Source organism: Rhinopithecus roxellana, chromosome 5 (genome assembly GCF_007565055.1).
Source record: "Rhinopithecus roxellana isolate Shanxi Qingling chromosome 5, ASM756505v1, whole genome shotgun sequence".
NCBI lineage: Eukaryota > Metazoa > Chordata > Mammalia > Primates > Cercopithecidae > Rhinopithecus > Rhinopithecus roxellana.
The window spans coordinates 125,089,630-125,106,315 of record NC_044553.1 but is presented as its reverse complement, the minus strand read 5'-3'; the positions used below and the strand labels follow the sequence as shown (position 1 = coordinate 125,106,315).

Below are 16,686 nucleotides of genomic sequence, written 5' to 3'. Positions count from 1 at the left end.
TTACCATTGCAGCTCAGGGAGTTAGAAAGAGCTCTAACCAGTGGGTTGGTTGGCTAAAACATGGATCAAAGATGGACCTCTGTGAGCAAGCTGGAAATGCTGGATCCCACTTGGTTTAACATAGAGATTGGGATCCTAGCCAACATGGTGAAACCCTGTCTCTACTAAAATACAAAAAATTAGCTGGGTGTGGTGGAGCGCACCTGTAGTCCCAGCTACTCGGGAGGCTGAGGCAGGGGAATCGTTTGAACCTTGGAGGAGGAAATTGCAGTGAGCTGAGATCTTGCTACTGCACTCCAGCCTGGTGACACAGTGAGATTGCATCTCAAAAAAAAAAATAGTCCAGATCAATCTATAGTGTTAGAAACCAACAAAAGAGGAGGTAACAATTTTAGTGATTGGAAGGGGACTCCTTTGGGCTGTTAATTATGATAATTATGTTAATTATAATTCATTAAATATGATATGATTGCATGTGTGTATTCAATTTGTGAGTATTTATAAAGCTGTGTGCTTATTACTTGAGAATAAATATTTGTATATGTGTTATGCTTCAATGGAAAGCTTGTATTAAACATTTGTGAGAGGAATAATGGGTAATGGGGTGATGTGTTTCTGCAATGAAGAAACGTAGGTGAAATTATTCTTTTTTGTTGTTGTTTTTTACAAAATTGCTTTCTGCTTTCTTAAGGAAACCATACAGAATAAACACAATGTTTGAACTTAATAAATGTATGGCAAACTAGAGAGAGAGAGTTACCGAGAGAGAAAGACAGGGATAAAGAACACACACACACACACACACACACACACACATTTGAGCCATGATACCTCCTTCAGATGTCAAGTAAGAAAGATATTGGCAGTGACAGAAGCTGGAAACTGTGTTGCATGGAAGCATGCACTGGAAAGGCCACAGAGTAAGAATCAACAGAATTAATCCATATTGTGCCTCCTGGGAGATTTTTGTTAAAATAAGAGGTTAAAATACTTGTAAAATATGTCCTAGTGCATTTTCTGTCCCCTTTCCTCATCAAAATATTTGTGGCTATTATTTTTCAAAAGGCAAAAAAATTATTACCAATAACCAAACTAATTGATTTTCATTGAATATCCAGTGTGTAATAACTTGGGTTAACTTATGAGTATTTTGAACCACTAGGTGTCCCTGTAAGCAAGTGATTGAATAATTTTTAAAAATCAGCAAGCCTTGGAAAGTTTGACCAACATGATCAGTGAACTTGAGCTAATGTATGTGAAACACCAGGCCCCTGATCTAGACTGCACACTGTTCTCAAGTACACACTGGCAACGTGCTGAGCTTGAAACCGATCTCAGGAATTTCAAAGACTTGACATCATCCAGAATATACTCTCTATGATAGTCTGAGATTGTCAGAAATCAATAACAAACAATAACTAGAAAATTATTCTTACATTTGACATTTAAATCTCAATATGCATATTTCTATATTAATAACAGTTCAAAGAAAAAAATAAAAAAAGTAATAGATATTTTGATTTGTTTTTTCTTGTTTATTTTTCTTTTCTTTTCTTTTTTTTTTGAGAGGGGGGTCTCACTCTGTCGCCGAGGCTGGAGTGCAATGGCTCAATCTCGGCTCACTGCAACCTCCACCTCCCGGGTTCAAGCAGTTCTCATGCCTCAGCCTCCTGGGTAGCTGGGGTTACAGGCACCCGCCACCATGCCTGGCTAATTTTTGTATTTTAGTGGAGACAGGGTTTCACCATGTTGGCCAGGCTTGTCTGGAACTCCTGACCTCAAGTGAACCTCCCGCCTTGGCCTCCCAAAGTGCTAAGATTACAGGCATGAGCCAACGTGCCTGGCCAATATTTTGATTTGTTAATGAAAATTTCTAGTTAAAAACTTTTGTGTGCCAGGCATGATGGCTCGTGCCTGTAATTGCAACACTTTGGGAGGCCGAGATGGGAGGGTCACTTACAGCCAGGAGTTTGAAACCAGCCTGGGCAACAAAGTGAGACTCCATTTCCACAAAAATTAAAATTGAAATCCTCAGGCATGGTGGTGCGCACCTGCAGTCCCAGCTACTTGGGAGGCTGAGGTGGGAGGATCACTTGAGCTGAGGAGTTTGGAGGCTGCAGGGAGCTGTGATTGCACACCGTAATTTTCACTGCAATATTTAGGAAGCAAGAAACCCTGAAATGTCTATCAGATATTTCACAGATTAAAAAAAAAAAAATACTCTGAGAATAATAAAAAAAAATTAAAATAAAAATGTTTCCAGACCTTAGAAAATAAAAGGAAGGGCCAGGAGCAGTGGTAAATGCATGTAATCCCAGCACTTTGGGAGGCAGAGGCAGGTGGATCACCTGAGGTCAGGAGTTCGAGACCAGCCTGGCCAACATGGTGAAACTCCATCTCTACTAAAAATACAAAAAATTAGCCGGGTGTGGTGGCGGGTGCCTGTAATCCCAGCTACTCAGGAGGCTGAAGCAGGAGAAACGCTTGAACCCAGGAGGTGGAGGTTCCAATGAGCCAAGATCACACCACCATACTCCACCCTGGGCAACAGAGCAAGACTCTGTCATAAATAAATAAATAAATAAATAAATAAATGGAAGATGGGGCAGCTTTGTGTACTGCACATCCCAAAAATGGGCTGACTGACCTCAAGAGGAAAGGATTCAAGGTCGCTAGCATACATGGGATACATACAGGAGAAAAAAGGAAAAAAAAGAAAAGAAATCTAAATATAAATAAACAAAAACAACACTTCTCCCTGATTATAAAGAAAATCACATTCTTTGTGTAATGATTTGGATGACAAAATGTAGAGAAAAATCTTTAATTTTTCCACTCAAAACATTCTGGTTCCTTTTTACACTTTTTATGCATGTAAACATTTTAAAAAGTAGAATCATAATACATGGTCTTTTGTCACTGACTATATTTTAAGCATGTTTCTATGGGAGAAATATATCCTGGCATTATCACTTTTAATAGCTGCATGTATGTTAAGTGAATCGTTGCCACCCCAGAGCTGAATTTCCTTCTATATCATTGTAATGAACCCGAGCAAGGATTTTTACGCTGAATTCACAGGAGTAGAATATATGGAGAAAAATAATATAAAACAGTTTTAGGATTTTTCAAAGAAATCTTCAAATGATCCTGTAGGAAAATTGGTTGAGTGTATACTCCCACCAACAGGGACAGAGCTCCAGGTTCCCCCTTCCGTTTGTCATCTTTGCTGGTCTTTAAGCAGAACATCTCATTGTTTTCATTACATTTCTGTGATTTCTAGTGCTTCTGAATCTTTTTCATATGCTCATTGGCCATTTTTATTCTAGTGGGAAGGGCCGGTTTCTCCATTGCCCATTTTCTGCTGGAAATCATTCATTTTTTTCTGAGCTGGGATTTTTTAAAGATTTCTTTATAGGCTAAGGATACAAGCCTTTTATCTGTCATTGAGGTTACCAAGACTTTCTCCAAGTAAGTAATTTGTCATTTCCCTTTATTTTTTTTTCCTTTATTTTTTTGCGAGCCAACACCAAAGTGACATTTCACTTAATTTTTATCCCACTGAATGAAAACGTTTTAACTTAGTGATTTTAGTGGAAACAGGAGCAGGACAGAATGTAACATCTAGATCTCACTCTGTCACCCCGACTGGAGCGCAGTGGCATGATCATAGCTACTGCAGCCTCAAACGCCTGGGCTCAAGCGATTTTCCCACCTCAGCCTCTCAAGTAGCTCTAGGACTACAGGTGTGTGCTGCCATGCCCAGCTAATTTTAAAATTTTTTTTTTGTAGAGATGTGAATTCACTATGCTGCCCAGGCTGGTCTTGAACTCCTGACTTACCCCACCTTGGCTTGCCAATATGCTGGGAGTACAGGCGTGAACTACTGCTCCCGGCCAAGAGCTTACTGTTTTTGCTAGTGGTATTCTTGGTATCTTTTTATATTTGAGGCTTTCGTGCTAGTGCTAAAGTATTACACTCACCATCTGAGGTTTACAGGACTTTTGTTTTAATACCGAACAGAGGAACCTGTTAAGTTTTGCATCTTTGCAAGTATACAAAATGTGCCTACCAGGACTCTGCTTTATATCCATTGAAAAGCAGGAAGTAATACAGTAAAACTTTGCCTGGCCAGAGGCATTGGAAGAATGGAGTGTTCCAGTTGAATTCTATTAACTTGGAAGGATGAAGGTGAAAACAATTCAAAACTGTAATTTCCTGTTGAATGCAATGTGAAAATATAGCCAGTGATTTCACTTTTCTTCTCTAGTAAGTTTGGACATTCAGATCTACTTGGTCTTTTATCATAGAACTCCTAGTGTGCCTGAGTCTTACATTGTGAAGATCCCTTTCTAAAACCTTAGATGTAAGAGGATATAAATGATACTGGATGAGATCAGGCTGGATGAGAACTAATACTTGTAAACATACTTTTCAGATGAAATCTCTGATTGCCATTCGCTTTCTATTTGAACTTGTAAAAATAAAACACATTGGCTAGGGGGTGGAAGTAGGAAGGAGATTTATGTCTTTTAATTGCATGTCATTGCTTCATATCGAGACAGAACATATAGTATCCCTGGCTTTGGACCTACAGAAGGAAACACATTTTTCTACCTGCTGTATGCCAGCAGTTCCCAAACACCTGGAGGGCTTATTGCAGCATGGATTGCTGGTCCCTACTCCAGAGTTTCTGATTCATCAGGTCTAGGCAGGGGCCTGAGAATTTACATCTATGACATTCTCAGGTGCTCCTGGTTCAGAGACTATATTTTTGAGAACCACTCTTATATACTAACTGTAAATTGTAGAACTCTAGAAAAAAGCTTAGTTTGGTCTGGGATAAGAAGCACACAGGTAATGGAGCAAATCATGAAAAAGTCAACTCTTGATCCCAGGTAGCAAGCACGACACAGTGACAGAACACAATTCTTGGTTTTCATGATTGCAAGTCATAGCCAAGTATCAAGTGAGAAATGCAGTTTCATTTGCAGGGCTTAGAGAGGCCAGGTGATTCTAGAAAAATAGGATTTAGTGATTAACCTCATGAGAGTGGGAGTTACTTATGTCCTTTTCCTCTCCCCCATCACTTAGCATTTAGCCTTACTTTAGAGGGTCCTGTATGTGTTTTAAACTTGTAAAGAACTTTGAGTGCTTATTAAATGGAAAGCTTTCCGTGTGTGCGTGTGTGCGTGTGTGTATGTGTGTATGTAGGTATGTATTAAGAGACAGAGTCTTGTTCTGTAGCCCAGGCTGAAGTGTAGTGGCACGATTTTGGCTCACTGCAACCTCTGCCTCCCAGGTTCAAGGGATTCTCCTTCCTCAGTCTCCCAAGTAGCTGGGATTACAGGCACCCGCCACCATGCCCAGCTAGTTTTGTATTTTTAATAGAGACAGGGTTTCATCATGTTGGCCAAGCTGGTCTTGAACTCCTGAACTCAAGTTATCCACCCACCCCAGCATCCCAAAGTGCTGGGATTACAGGCATGAGCCGCCACACCTGGCTCAAAAGCTTTGTGTTTCTAAAGATATTAGACATGTTTCTTGTTTTCTTTTTTGTTTGTTTTTTGTTTTTAAAAAAACAAAAACCCCTTAACAATGATGTAGGAGAATAAGAGAAAGTTTTTTCAAAAAAGAGAAATCATTGTGATTATTTATCTTAGTGGAATGTTGGATAATATAGTCTGCTTTATCAATCATCAAGCACACTATAAAATTTCCATTTTAATAGCATTTGTACCTCAATTGAGGTAATAAAGTTTTAAAGTTTTTAAAGTGAAAGCCAGCCCCGCCCCTCTCCTGGAGTGGGCGGGGACAGCAGTTGCATGGGCGGCTTTCCTTGTGACATCACAGGTCCGTCATGACACGCTGCTGTCTGGCCACGCCTCCTTTCCCTTGCATCTTTCTCACTGACCAATAGGCTTGAAGCATTAAGGCCACGCCCCTATTCTGCATTCTAGTGTGGCCCTGGTTACGCCTCCTCTGGCTCAGTCACACAGCTACCCGGTAGGTGACTGGAGGTGTATAGTTGTCCTCGCCTGGATTGTGCTGATGTGGCCCCAACCCCACCGCCCTACCCATCCCATGATGTCCGAAGAAACCCCACAGATCAAAATGGCCAAGGCCAAGGAAAAGGTAAAATGCACCAGGTTGTGGCACCCCAACCCAGCCCCAGGTGCCCTCTGACAGTCAAGCTGCTGTCAGAGTCTGTGCCACTGCTGAGGCACACCAGGCTGGGACCCCCCCACACACACAGTGCCTCTGGGCTCCCCACACCCAAATCTTGTGAGCCAGCCCAACCCCCTCGTGAGTCCTGCCCCTGCCCTCACCAGTCACCCCAGGGTGACTTTGAGCTGGTGACTCCCAGGGCTTCCCACTCCATACTCTGCCCTTACCTCCTGCTACACCAAACCTGACCTCCTTGGGCTCTTTGGGCTCAGGTCTCCAAGGACCTGGGTGCCCCAGAACCTGCCCTCACTAGTTGGCCCATGGTCACTTTGGACAGGTGACTCCTGGGGCTCCCTGCTCCATACTCGGCCCTCACCTCCCACCACCCAAAGCCTGACCTCCCTGGGCTCTTGGGGCTTGCATCTCCAAGGACCTGGGTCCCAATCCTGTGACCCCCCCCCCATCTCAAAGTGGCAACTTGGGCATTGCACTCACGTGTCCTCCCCACCAGTCCACTGAGGAGTGGAATGTAGTGATGTCACAGTCCCTCTAGGAACTGTCATTACTGCCACGAGACTGGTCTTTGGTCTTAGGACCCAGTCCCCTAAGTGTTCTTGCCCATTTCTGGTTCCTCTGGTTGTAGCACAGGTTTCCAGCTGGAAGGGCATTGGGGACTGTGGGACCTAGGAGAGAGAGGTTTCAGGCTGCCTTACTTCCTTAATACAGACACTGACAGTGTGAAAAGCCGACACCTCCCCCATGAGCTCAACACATTGACAGTGTCTCTGGGTGGCAATGGGAGAACTGGTTTGGTTTGGTTTTCTCCCAGGCTTCTACTCTCCAGAGAGACTCAAACATTGTTTCTGAGTTCTCCACCTCAGATTTGAATTCTGCATTGTTCTGGGACCAGAGTGCCCCTCAGTCAGTGGTTTCTGGAGTAAGATCTGCCTATCTTCTGTGGAACAGATCTTGGGAAACTGAACTTGACAGCTTGAATCTTCCTCATCTCATCTCCACCTGGGGTACTTTGAGTGCCACAGGATAAATACGGGGTATCTTTCTGAAGCATCAGTTTCCTTTGAGTCTACTGAGAGACAAAACATTAATGTACTTAGGGGTGACAGTCAGATAAATTTATAAGAATATGTAAGACTTCTCTCTGAAATGAGGGTTGGGTTGTCCTCTTTCTGTTAAATTCCCAGATTTCACAGAAAGGCTGCCTTCTGCCATTAGGATACATTAATATAAATTTTGAGAGGTAGTGGTGCCGTTCTTCACACTAACAGACATGTGAGGATGTATGACTCTAAACCACACAGTGTACAGTTCCTGCCTACTTAATATTTGCTTTTCTACCTCTGCCTCTGGTTTTGGTCCCTGGCAGCTGCCTAGTTGTGGCAAAATCCCAGAGCTCAGAGCCAGAAGACTGAGTTTAAGTTCCATTATTGCCTTTTGTTCAGCCATGCTATCAATCCCTCTCAGTCACTAAGTGATTGTGACAACACTTCCTACAGTTGTTGGTGGCATTAAATCAGATGGTGTATAAGAGTATTTTGTATAAACTGTAAAGCAGAATGTGACTGTAGGAGCTTGTAGTTCTCACGAGTATCACTGCTCTTCCTTTCCACAGTTGAGAGACGCTCATCCCCAGGCCAACCCTCGTGTTGGTACAGGAGCAAGCGACGCCAAAAAGAAGAACATAAATAATGGCGCTAACCCTGAGACAACCACTTCTAGTGGTTGCCACTCACCAGAGGATGTGAGTCTTGGCTGGCCAGGCTCCTGGGGACAGAGGGCCCAAGGGGTGGTGGAGGGTAATTGTTAAGATTGTGGAAGATCTCCCAGGCACTGGTTAAGAATTCTGGGTTTGAATCCTCTCCATCTGCTGGGGATATGATTTAGGGCAAATTCCTTGAGCTCTTTGGGCCTCTCTTTTCACATCTACAAAATAGGAGTGGTGTGGTTTGACCTACATTGGTGAAGTTTAAATGAGATTTGTCATTGTTGTTTTTATGTTAATCCCTAGTCCACGGCCTGCTGTAAAGTCTCCTTCTCGGGCTTGAGTTTCCTGAGGTAGAGTTAGAGAGTATCAGGTTTCTGTTAGCTCTGAGAGTCTGAGAGTTAAAGGCCCACTAGAATGGAAACCTCGGGGCCAAGGGCTCCTGTCTGCCTTTTCCGTCCTATATCCTCACTGTGAAGAACCATCCCTGGCCCGTATGTGCTCAGTCAATGTTTGTTGAATGAATGTACCTTTCTAAATCACAAGCTGGCAGAAGGGTGGGCTTTTCTCACACTCCATCTCTGAAGGTTTCCGTGACTGTCTCTTCGAGAGAATCTAGTTTCAGACTTTCAGTTCTGTGGCTGTGGGCAAAAACCAACCAAGACCCAAATCCTTTTTCTCTGGGAGTGGAGAAGAGTTTACCAGCTGGTGTTCTCATTGGGTCTAAGAACTTTACCTTTAAAATCCATCCCTGGCCCCTGCCTACCCGCTTCCTGGCCTGGGGAATAGAGTCGAGGGGGCCACCCTCAGTCACCTTCCTTTCACTCTTCCCCACAGAAACAACAGAACCGAGCTCAGCTGGAAGAAGTAATGTGATTTCTTTGTTTACTCATGACATGACTGCTGGGTTTGGAGGGCACTCAGATGTAGAGGCCCCAGTCTCATCTTGCCCACACCCAGCCTGGGGAAGAAGGCTCACCCTTCAGATTCCACCCCATCCCCACAGGGTTCCTGATAACCTGGTCCCATGGGTGGGCCTGTCCTGGGGCAGTGGTGCCATTCTGGGGGCATGTCTCTTGCTGTGCCATCTCTGCCTCCCCCTGGTAAGAGCTCTGTCTTCCTCTTTCTGTAGGAAACGAAGGCAAGCCACCAACATCAGGATGCCCTAAGGAGGGAGCTAGAGGTGAGTGGAGGGTGGAGGTTTCTTTGCTTCTCTTTCAGCACTTGCTTGTCTTTTCTCCCAAAGGCCCAGGTTCATACCACACAAATCCTTACATTTCAGAAAACGGAGCTTCAGACGGCACTCTATTACAGCCAGCATGCTGTCCAGCAGTTGCAAGGTGGGAATCCGGCACCCTGTCATCTTAAAACCTGGCACTTTGACAGGCCTTTAGGGGGAGTCCTTTGGGCCGCATCTGAATGTCTCTCATTCCAGGAGAGACCAGGGATCTGGTGTGCCGCCTCCATGAATCATGGAAGTTTTCCAGAGAATTAGAGTGGGCCCTCTCTGATATCACCACACAGAAGAGGAAGGCAGACAGGGTGAGTCCAACCACCTGCCCCGTCCCCTGGGAGCACAGCTTCGCAGATGGAGGAGTGAGCCTAAAAGTCCCTTCTGTCGGATGGAGTGTCCTGCTCAGAAGACAGCGTGGCCATTTCTTGCTGCTTTTGTGTGTGGTGGTTAGAGGCTGACGGGGGCTGAGTCGGCTGCTGTGGGTGAGTTGGGGGGTGCTGTGGGGAGCGAGCACTGGACATAGAGCTCGCAGGCCAAGTGCCCACCCTGCCTATACTTGACTGTGGCCTTGGCCAAGTCCTAAGTGATGGTTAGGGTACTTGTACCATAAAGGTACAGAAGAGTAGCTTGAGTATGTTATTATTTGTGTTGAGAGAGTGAGCCTGTGTGTGTGTGTGTGTGTGTGTGTGTGTGTGTGTGTGTGTGTGTGTGTGCGCGCGTATGTATTATGGTAATATACAATAAACATGTTTGTAAGGATTCATAAACATCTCAGGAGAGAGGAACAGTGTTGGGGGGAGATATTTCCCTTCTGTACTTTCTGAGTTTTGGACTATTTGAACGTATCATCCTTTCAAAATGTCAACAAAGGATTAATGTCCTCCTTCTTACCTGTGCCCCTACCCCCAGTGAAAGAATGGGCTTAGAGAATCAGATATACCTGGGTGTTAAAACCCCAGCTCTAAGTGATCTTAGGCAAGCACTTAACCCTTAATACCCCATGATTTTCATCTACACGATAGAGGTCATAATGGTAACCGTCTCCTGTGGAGGTTGTGAGGATTAAACGGGATTGTTAGCGCAGTGCCTGGTGAAGCACTCAGTAAAGGTTCCAACAGTGGTAGTAATAACAGTAACAACAACAGCAATATTATCTGATGTCTCTGGACCCCTGTTAGCCAGCCATGAATTCAGTCTCTTTCCCTGTCCCTTCCACTTTTACTGAGTTCTTTGAAAAACAAATGAGGGCCGGGTGCTCTGGCTCATGCCTGTAATGCCAGCACTTTGGGAGGCCAAAGCGGGCGGGTCACCTGAGGTCAGGAGTTCAAGACTAGACTGACTGACCTGGAGAAACCCTATCTCTACTAAAAATACAAAGTTAGCTGGCTGTGGTGGCACATGCCTGTCATCCCAGCTAATTGGGAGGCTGAAGCAGGAGAATCGCTTGAACCCGGGAGGCAGAGGTTGTGGTGAGCTGAGATTGCGCCACTGCATTCCAGTCAGGGCAACAAGAGTGAAACTCTGCCTGAAGAAAAAGAAAAAGAAAGAAACAAAACAAAGAAAAACAAATGAGACTGTGGGCTTGGAAGTGCCTTGAGAGCATGTCAGGTGTGACTGGGAGTGGGGAGTGGTGTGTGGAGGAGTCACTGTGGCTGCTGTTCCTGGTCGGCCAGCCGCACCTCTGCCTGCTCTATCCTGACTTCACCTGCTCTATTTGCAGTACATCGAGGAGTTAACGAAGGAGAGGGACACCCTGAGTCTGGAACTGTACAGGAACACGTAGGTTGGGGGAAAGTGGGATGGGAGGTCTGCGGGCTCTTAGCCTGGGGGGTGTGCTGGGAGGTGGGGGGTACAGGTGGGCATGGTGAGAGGCTCATACAGGTTTTCATGTGTGCACAGGGAAGCTCTAGTGCCGGTTGTGCCACTGACTCACGGGGTAGCCTCAGGCAACTCATATCTTCTCTCTGGCCTGCCACCTGGGACTTTTAATTCCTGGGGTCCCATCCAATGCCACGGTTCTGTGGTTGTGGGGTGAAAGCAGAGGGTTGATCACCAAAGCGTTCCTTTCTGTTCTTCGTTCATTCCTTTCTCTACTGTCTCTGGCCATAGCATAATCGATGAGGAGCTGAAGCAGAAAAATATCAAATTAGAAGAAAAACTTCGACTTCAAGAGACTCAAAAGACTGAGATCCAGCTCAACGTAAAGGAGCTAGAAAGGAAGCTGGAGAGGGCCAAGCTCCTGCTGCCACAGGCAAGCGGCTGCAGCCCCGGGGGTTGCGGGATCCCCGTCCGGCTGGGACCATGGTCTAGGCATCGTGCAGGGTATGGGGAGGCTCCAGTCAAGAGCTAGAAAATTGGGGGTCCTTGTTCTGGCCCATAGAATCCTCCAGAGTATGCTAAAAATCTACAAAGTGGGGCCCTGCCTGGAGAATCAGAATCTCAAGAGTTAGGGCTTAAAAATATATATTTTGAAGGATCATGGGTGAAAACCATTGTTTTATAGATTCCATTTATATGGGTAGCTCATGAGTCTGTTTCCTTCTGAGGTTCAAACCAACACTTTCACTATTCCAGCAGCAGCTGCAGGAGGAGGCTGACCACCTGGGTAAGGAGCTTCAGAGTGTGTCAGCAAAGCTCCAAGCCCAGGTGGAAGAGAACAAGTTGTGGAACCGCCTGTACCAGCAACAGGAAGAGAAGATGTGGAGGCAGGAGGAGAAGATACAGGAGCAGGAGGAGAAGATACGGGAGCAGGAGGAGAAGATGCGAGAGCAGGAAAAGAAGAGGCAGGAGCAGGAGGAGAAGATGTGGAGGCAGGAGGAGAAGATACAGGAGCAGGAGCAGAAGATACAAGAGCAGGAAGAGAAGATGTGGAGGCAGGAGGAGAAGATTTGGAGGCAGGGGGAGAAGATGCACGAGCAGGAGGAGAAGATACAGGAGCAGGAGAAGAAGAGGCAGGAGCAGGAAGAGAAGATGTGGGAGCAGGAGGAGAAGATTTGGAGGCAGGAGGAGAAGATGCATGAGCAGGAGGAGAAGATACAGGAGAAGGAGGAGAAGAGGCAGGAGCAGGAGGAGAAGATGTGGAGGCAGGAGGAGAAGATACAGGAGCAGGAGCAGAAGATACGGGAGCAGGAGGAGAAGATACAGGAGCAGGAGGAGATGTGGAGGCAGGAGAAGATACAGGAGCAGGAGGAGAATATGCACAATCAGGAGGAGAAGATACGGGAGCAGGAGGAGAAGATACAGGAGCAGGAGGAGAATATGCGAGAGCAGGAAAAGAAGAGGCAGGAGCAGGAGGAGAAGATGCGGAGGCAGGAGGAGAAGATACAGGAGCAGGAGGAGAAGATACACGAGCAGGAGGAGAATATACGAGAGCAGGAGAAGAAGAGGCAGGAGCAGGAGGAGAAGATGCGGAGGCAGGAGGAGAAAATGTGGAGCCAGGAGGAGAAGATACGGGAGCAGGAGGAGAAGATACGGGAGCAGGAGCAGAAGATATGGAGGCAGGAGGAGAAGATATGGGAGCAGAAGGAGACGATGCGGGAGCAGGATGAGATGATGCGGGAGCAGGAGGAGAAGATGTGTGAGCAGGAAGAGAAGCTGTTGGAGAAGGAGGAGAAGATGTGTGAGCAGGAGGAGAAGCTGTGGGAGAAGGAGAAGAAGATGCGGGAGCAGGAGGAGAAGATGTGGAGGCAGGAGAAGAAGCTACGGGAGCAGGAAGAGAAGATGTGGAGGCAGGAGGAGAAGATACGGGAGCAGGAGGAGAAGATACGGGAGCAGGAGAAGAAGATCTGGGAGAAGGAGGAGATGATGCAGGAGCAGGAGGAGATGTGGAGGCAGGAAAAGATACAGGAGCAGGAGGAGAATATGCACAATCAGGAGGAGAAGATACGGGAGCAGGAGGAGAAGATACACGAGCAGGAGGAGAATATACGAGAGCAGGAGAAGAAGAGGCAGGAGCAGGAGGGGAAGATGCGGAGGCAGGAGGAGAAGATACAGGAGCAGGAGGAGAAGATACGGGAGCAGGAGGAGAAGATACAGGAGCAGGAGCAGAAGATACGGGAGCAGGAGGAGAAGATACAGGAGCAGGAGGAGATGTGGAGGCAGGAGGAGAAGATACAGGAGCAGGAGGAGAATATACACAATCAGGAGGAGAAGATACGGGAGCAGGAGGAGAAGATACACAGCAGGAGGAGAATACGAGAGCAGGAAAAGAAGAGGCATGATCAGGAGGAGAGGATGCGGAGGCAGGAGGAGAAAATGTGGAGCCAGGAGGAGAAGATACGGGAGCAGGAGGAGAAGATACGGGAGCAGGAGCAGAAGATACGGGAGCAGGAGGAGAAGATACAGGAGCAGGAGGAGATGTGGAGGCAGGACGAGAAGATACAGGAGCAGGAGGAGAATATGCACAATCAGGAGGAGAAGATACGGAGCAGGAGGAGAAGATACACGAGCAGGAGGAGAATATACGAGAGCAGGAAAAAGAAGAGGCATGAGCAGGAGGAGAGGATGCGGAGGCAGGAGGAGAAAATGTGGAGCCAGAGGAGAAGATACAGGAGCAGGAGAAGAAGATACGAGAGCAGGAGCAGAAGATACGGGAGCAGGAGAGAAGATACAGGAGCAGGAGGAGATGTGGAGGCAGGACGAGAAGATACAGGAGCAGGAGGAGAATATGCACATCAGGAGGAGAAATACTGGAGCAGTAGGAGAAGATACACGAGCAGGAGGAGAATATACGAGAGCAGGAGAAGAAGAGGCAGGAGCAGGAGGAGAAGATGCGGAGGCAGGATGAGAAAATGTGGAGCCAGGAGGAGAGATACGGGAGCAGGAGGAGAAGATACGGGAGCAGGATCAGAAGATATGGAGGCAGGAGGAGAAATAATGGGAGCAGAAGGAGACGATGCGGGAGCGGATGAGATGATGCGGAAGCAGGATGAGAAGATGTGTGAGCAGGAGGAGAAGCTGTTGGAGAAGAGGAGAAGATGTGTGAGCAGGAGGAGAAGCTGTTGGGAGAAGGAGAAGATGATGCGGGAGCAGGAGGAGAAGATGTGGAGGCAGGAGAAGAAGCTACGGGAAGCAGGAAAGAGAAGAATGTGGAGGCAGGAGGAGAAGATACGGGAGCAGAGAAGAAGATCTGGGAGAAGGAGGAGATGATGCAGGAGCAGGAGGAGATGTGGAGGCAGGAAAAGATACAGGAGCAGGAGGGGAATATGCACAATCAGGAGAAGATACGGGAGCAGGAGGAGAAGATAAACGAGCAGGAGGAGAATATACGAGAGCAGGAGAAGAAGAGAGGCAGGAGCAGGAGGGGAAGATGCGGAGGCAGGAGGAGAAGATACAGGAGCAGGGAGGAGAGGATACGGGGAGCAGGAGGAGAAGATACAGGAGCAGGAGCAGAAGTACGGGAAGCAGGACGGTGAGAAGATACAGGAGCAGGGAGGAGATGTGGAGGGCAGGAGGAGAAGATACAGGAGCAGGAGGAGAATATACACAATCAGGAGGAGAAGATACGGGAGCAGGAGGAGAAGATACACGAGCAGGAAGAGAATATACGAGAGCAGGAAAAGAAGAGGCATGAGCAGGAGGAGAGCATGCGGAGGCAGGAGGAGAAAATGTGGAGCCAGGAGGAGAAGATACAGGAGCAGGAGGAGAAGATACGGGAGCAGGAGCAGAAGATACGGGAGCAGGAGGAGATGTGGAGGCAGGACGAGAAGATACAGGAGCAGGAGGAGAATATGCACAATCAGGAGGAGAAGATACGGGAGCAGGAGGAGAAGATACACGAGCAGGAGGAGAATATACGAGAGCAGGAGAAGAAGAGGCAGGAGCAGGAGGAGAAGATGCGGAGGCAGGAGGAGAAAATGTGGAGCCAGGAGGAGAAGATACGGGAGCAGGAGGAGAAGATACGGGAGCAGGAGCAGAAGATATGGAGGCAGGAGGAGAAGATATGGGAGCAGAAGGAGACGATGCGGGAGCAGGATGAGATGATGTGGGAGCAGGAGAAGAAAATGTGTGAGCAGGAGGAGAAGCTGTTGGAGAAGGAGGAGAAGATGTGTGAGCAGGAGGAGAAGCTGTGGGAGAAGGAGAAGAAGATGGGAGCAGGAGGAGAAGATGTGGAGGCAGGAGAAGAAGCTACGGGAGCAGGAAGAGAAGATGTGGAGGCAGGAGGAAAGACTCAATGAGAAAGAAACAATGAAAAAAACCATAGAAACACACCATGTAAGAGATAAAGAAGAAGAACATTGTTTTTTTTTGTTTGTTTTGTTTTTGGAGCGAAGGAGCTCGCTCTGTCATTCCAGGTCTTGGAGTGTCAGTGCCACATCCCAGCTCACTGCACTCCCTCGGTTCGACGGATTCTTCCCTGCCTCAGCCTCCCACGTAGCTGGGATTACAGGGCATGCCGCCACATGCCCGGCTATTTTGTATTGGCCAGGCTGGGTCGGAACTCCTGACCTCAGGTGGTTCCATTCCCCTCAGTCTCCCACAAATTGCTGGATACTGGTCATGAGCCACCGCGCCTGCCGTATTTTGCACAATTTACTAAAATAAAACATCCATATTTTTTTTTTTCAGGTTTTTGTGCTCAAGACTATTATTCTAATGGGCGCGAACTCCTCCAGGCCTTGCTTCCGGCTTTTAGATTGTTTTTGCCTTCTTGTTCACCTGCTCGGTATGATGGCACTTTTCAGATGCTCCTAAGGGGCCCGGAGATGAGTGAGGGAAGCCATAGGGCTTGCCAGGTCGTCCACCTGAGGGCCCCACCCTCAGCCAACTCCCTCTAACTGGGTCCTGCACTATTGGTGGCCATCTCGCCACCACTTTGCTCCCGAGCTCCTGCTGCTGCAGCTGGCAGCGCCTCTTATCAGAGGCCCGCTGCTCTGATAGGTGGCTGTTGTGCTGTGGCAGGTGACCCAGGTAACGCTCCGCTGCTGTTGCAGACCTGAGGCTATGGGCTCTTCAACTCCACCTGCGGATCGGGCAACAGGGTCGGTAGTGGCTGGTCTTCCAGATTCTGGGCCCATAATAAACCGTGGTGGCGATGGCACAGTGGGACCCTGTTATCTGCCCAGGCCCGTTGCACCTGGCCCCTTCCTCCAGCGCCTGAAGGACTGCTCCTCCCTTGACTAGAGGCATGCTCCTTCACGTAGATCCAGCCTCAAAATCTCACACCCTTCTTCCACCATTATTTTAAACTGTGGACACAGACCTGGTGTGGAAAAGCGAGGGAACCATCTGCTAAGTTGTTGTCGAGGTCGCTCTGTTATCTCTCCAGGTTTGCAACACCCTCGCTGTTCTCCCCAGAGCTCAGCCTTCTGCCCAGCTCCCCCAGCCCTCTCCTCCTATTCCTGGCAGCCTCACTACCGCCTACTGACCATTCTTCCTCCTCCTGCTGCCACAGCCTCATTTCCTGCCTCCCGCACTTTCCTCCTCCTGCCTCTGCACTTTCTCCTCCTGCTCACACATCTTCTTCTTCCTGCCTCCCAATCTCCTCTGCTCCTGCCTATTCTCTCCAGTCTTTCTCTTCTCCAGTACTCTTGACTCCATCTTCTCTCTGCTCCCGTATATTCTT

At 47.6% G+C, this 16,686-nt stretch overlaps 1 protein-coding gene across 1 annotated transcript; it reads left to right on the top strand.

Moving 5' to 3' along the window:
• Positions 1-592: 592 nt before the first annotated feature.
• On the top strand, positions 593-16,244 carry LOC115897597 (golgin subfamily A member 6-like protein 1). The gene is made up of 11 exons (XM_030930856.1): positions 593-630; positions 5,961-6,135; positions 7,799-7,927; positions 9,021-9,071; positions 9,135-9,228; positions 9,324-9,430; positions 10,843-10,901; positions 11,232-11,373; positions 11,697-12,718; positions 13,070-13,154; positions 16,002-16,244. The coding sequence occupies exons 1-11, from the start codon at positions 593-595 to the stop codon at positions 16,242-16,244; spliced, it is 2,145 nt and encodes a 714-aa protein (XP_030786716.1).
• Positions 16,245-16,686: the final 442 nt, after the last annotated feature.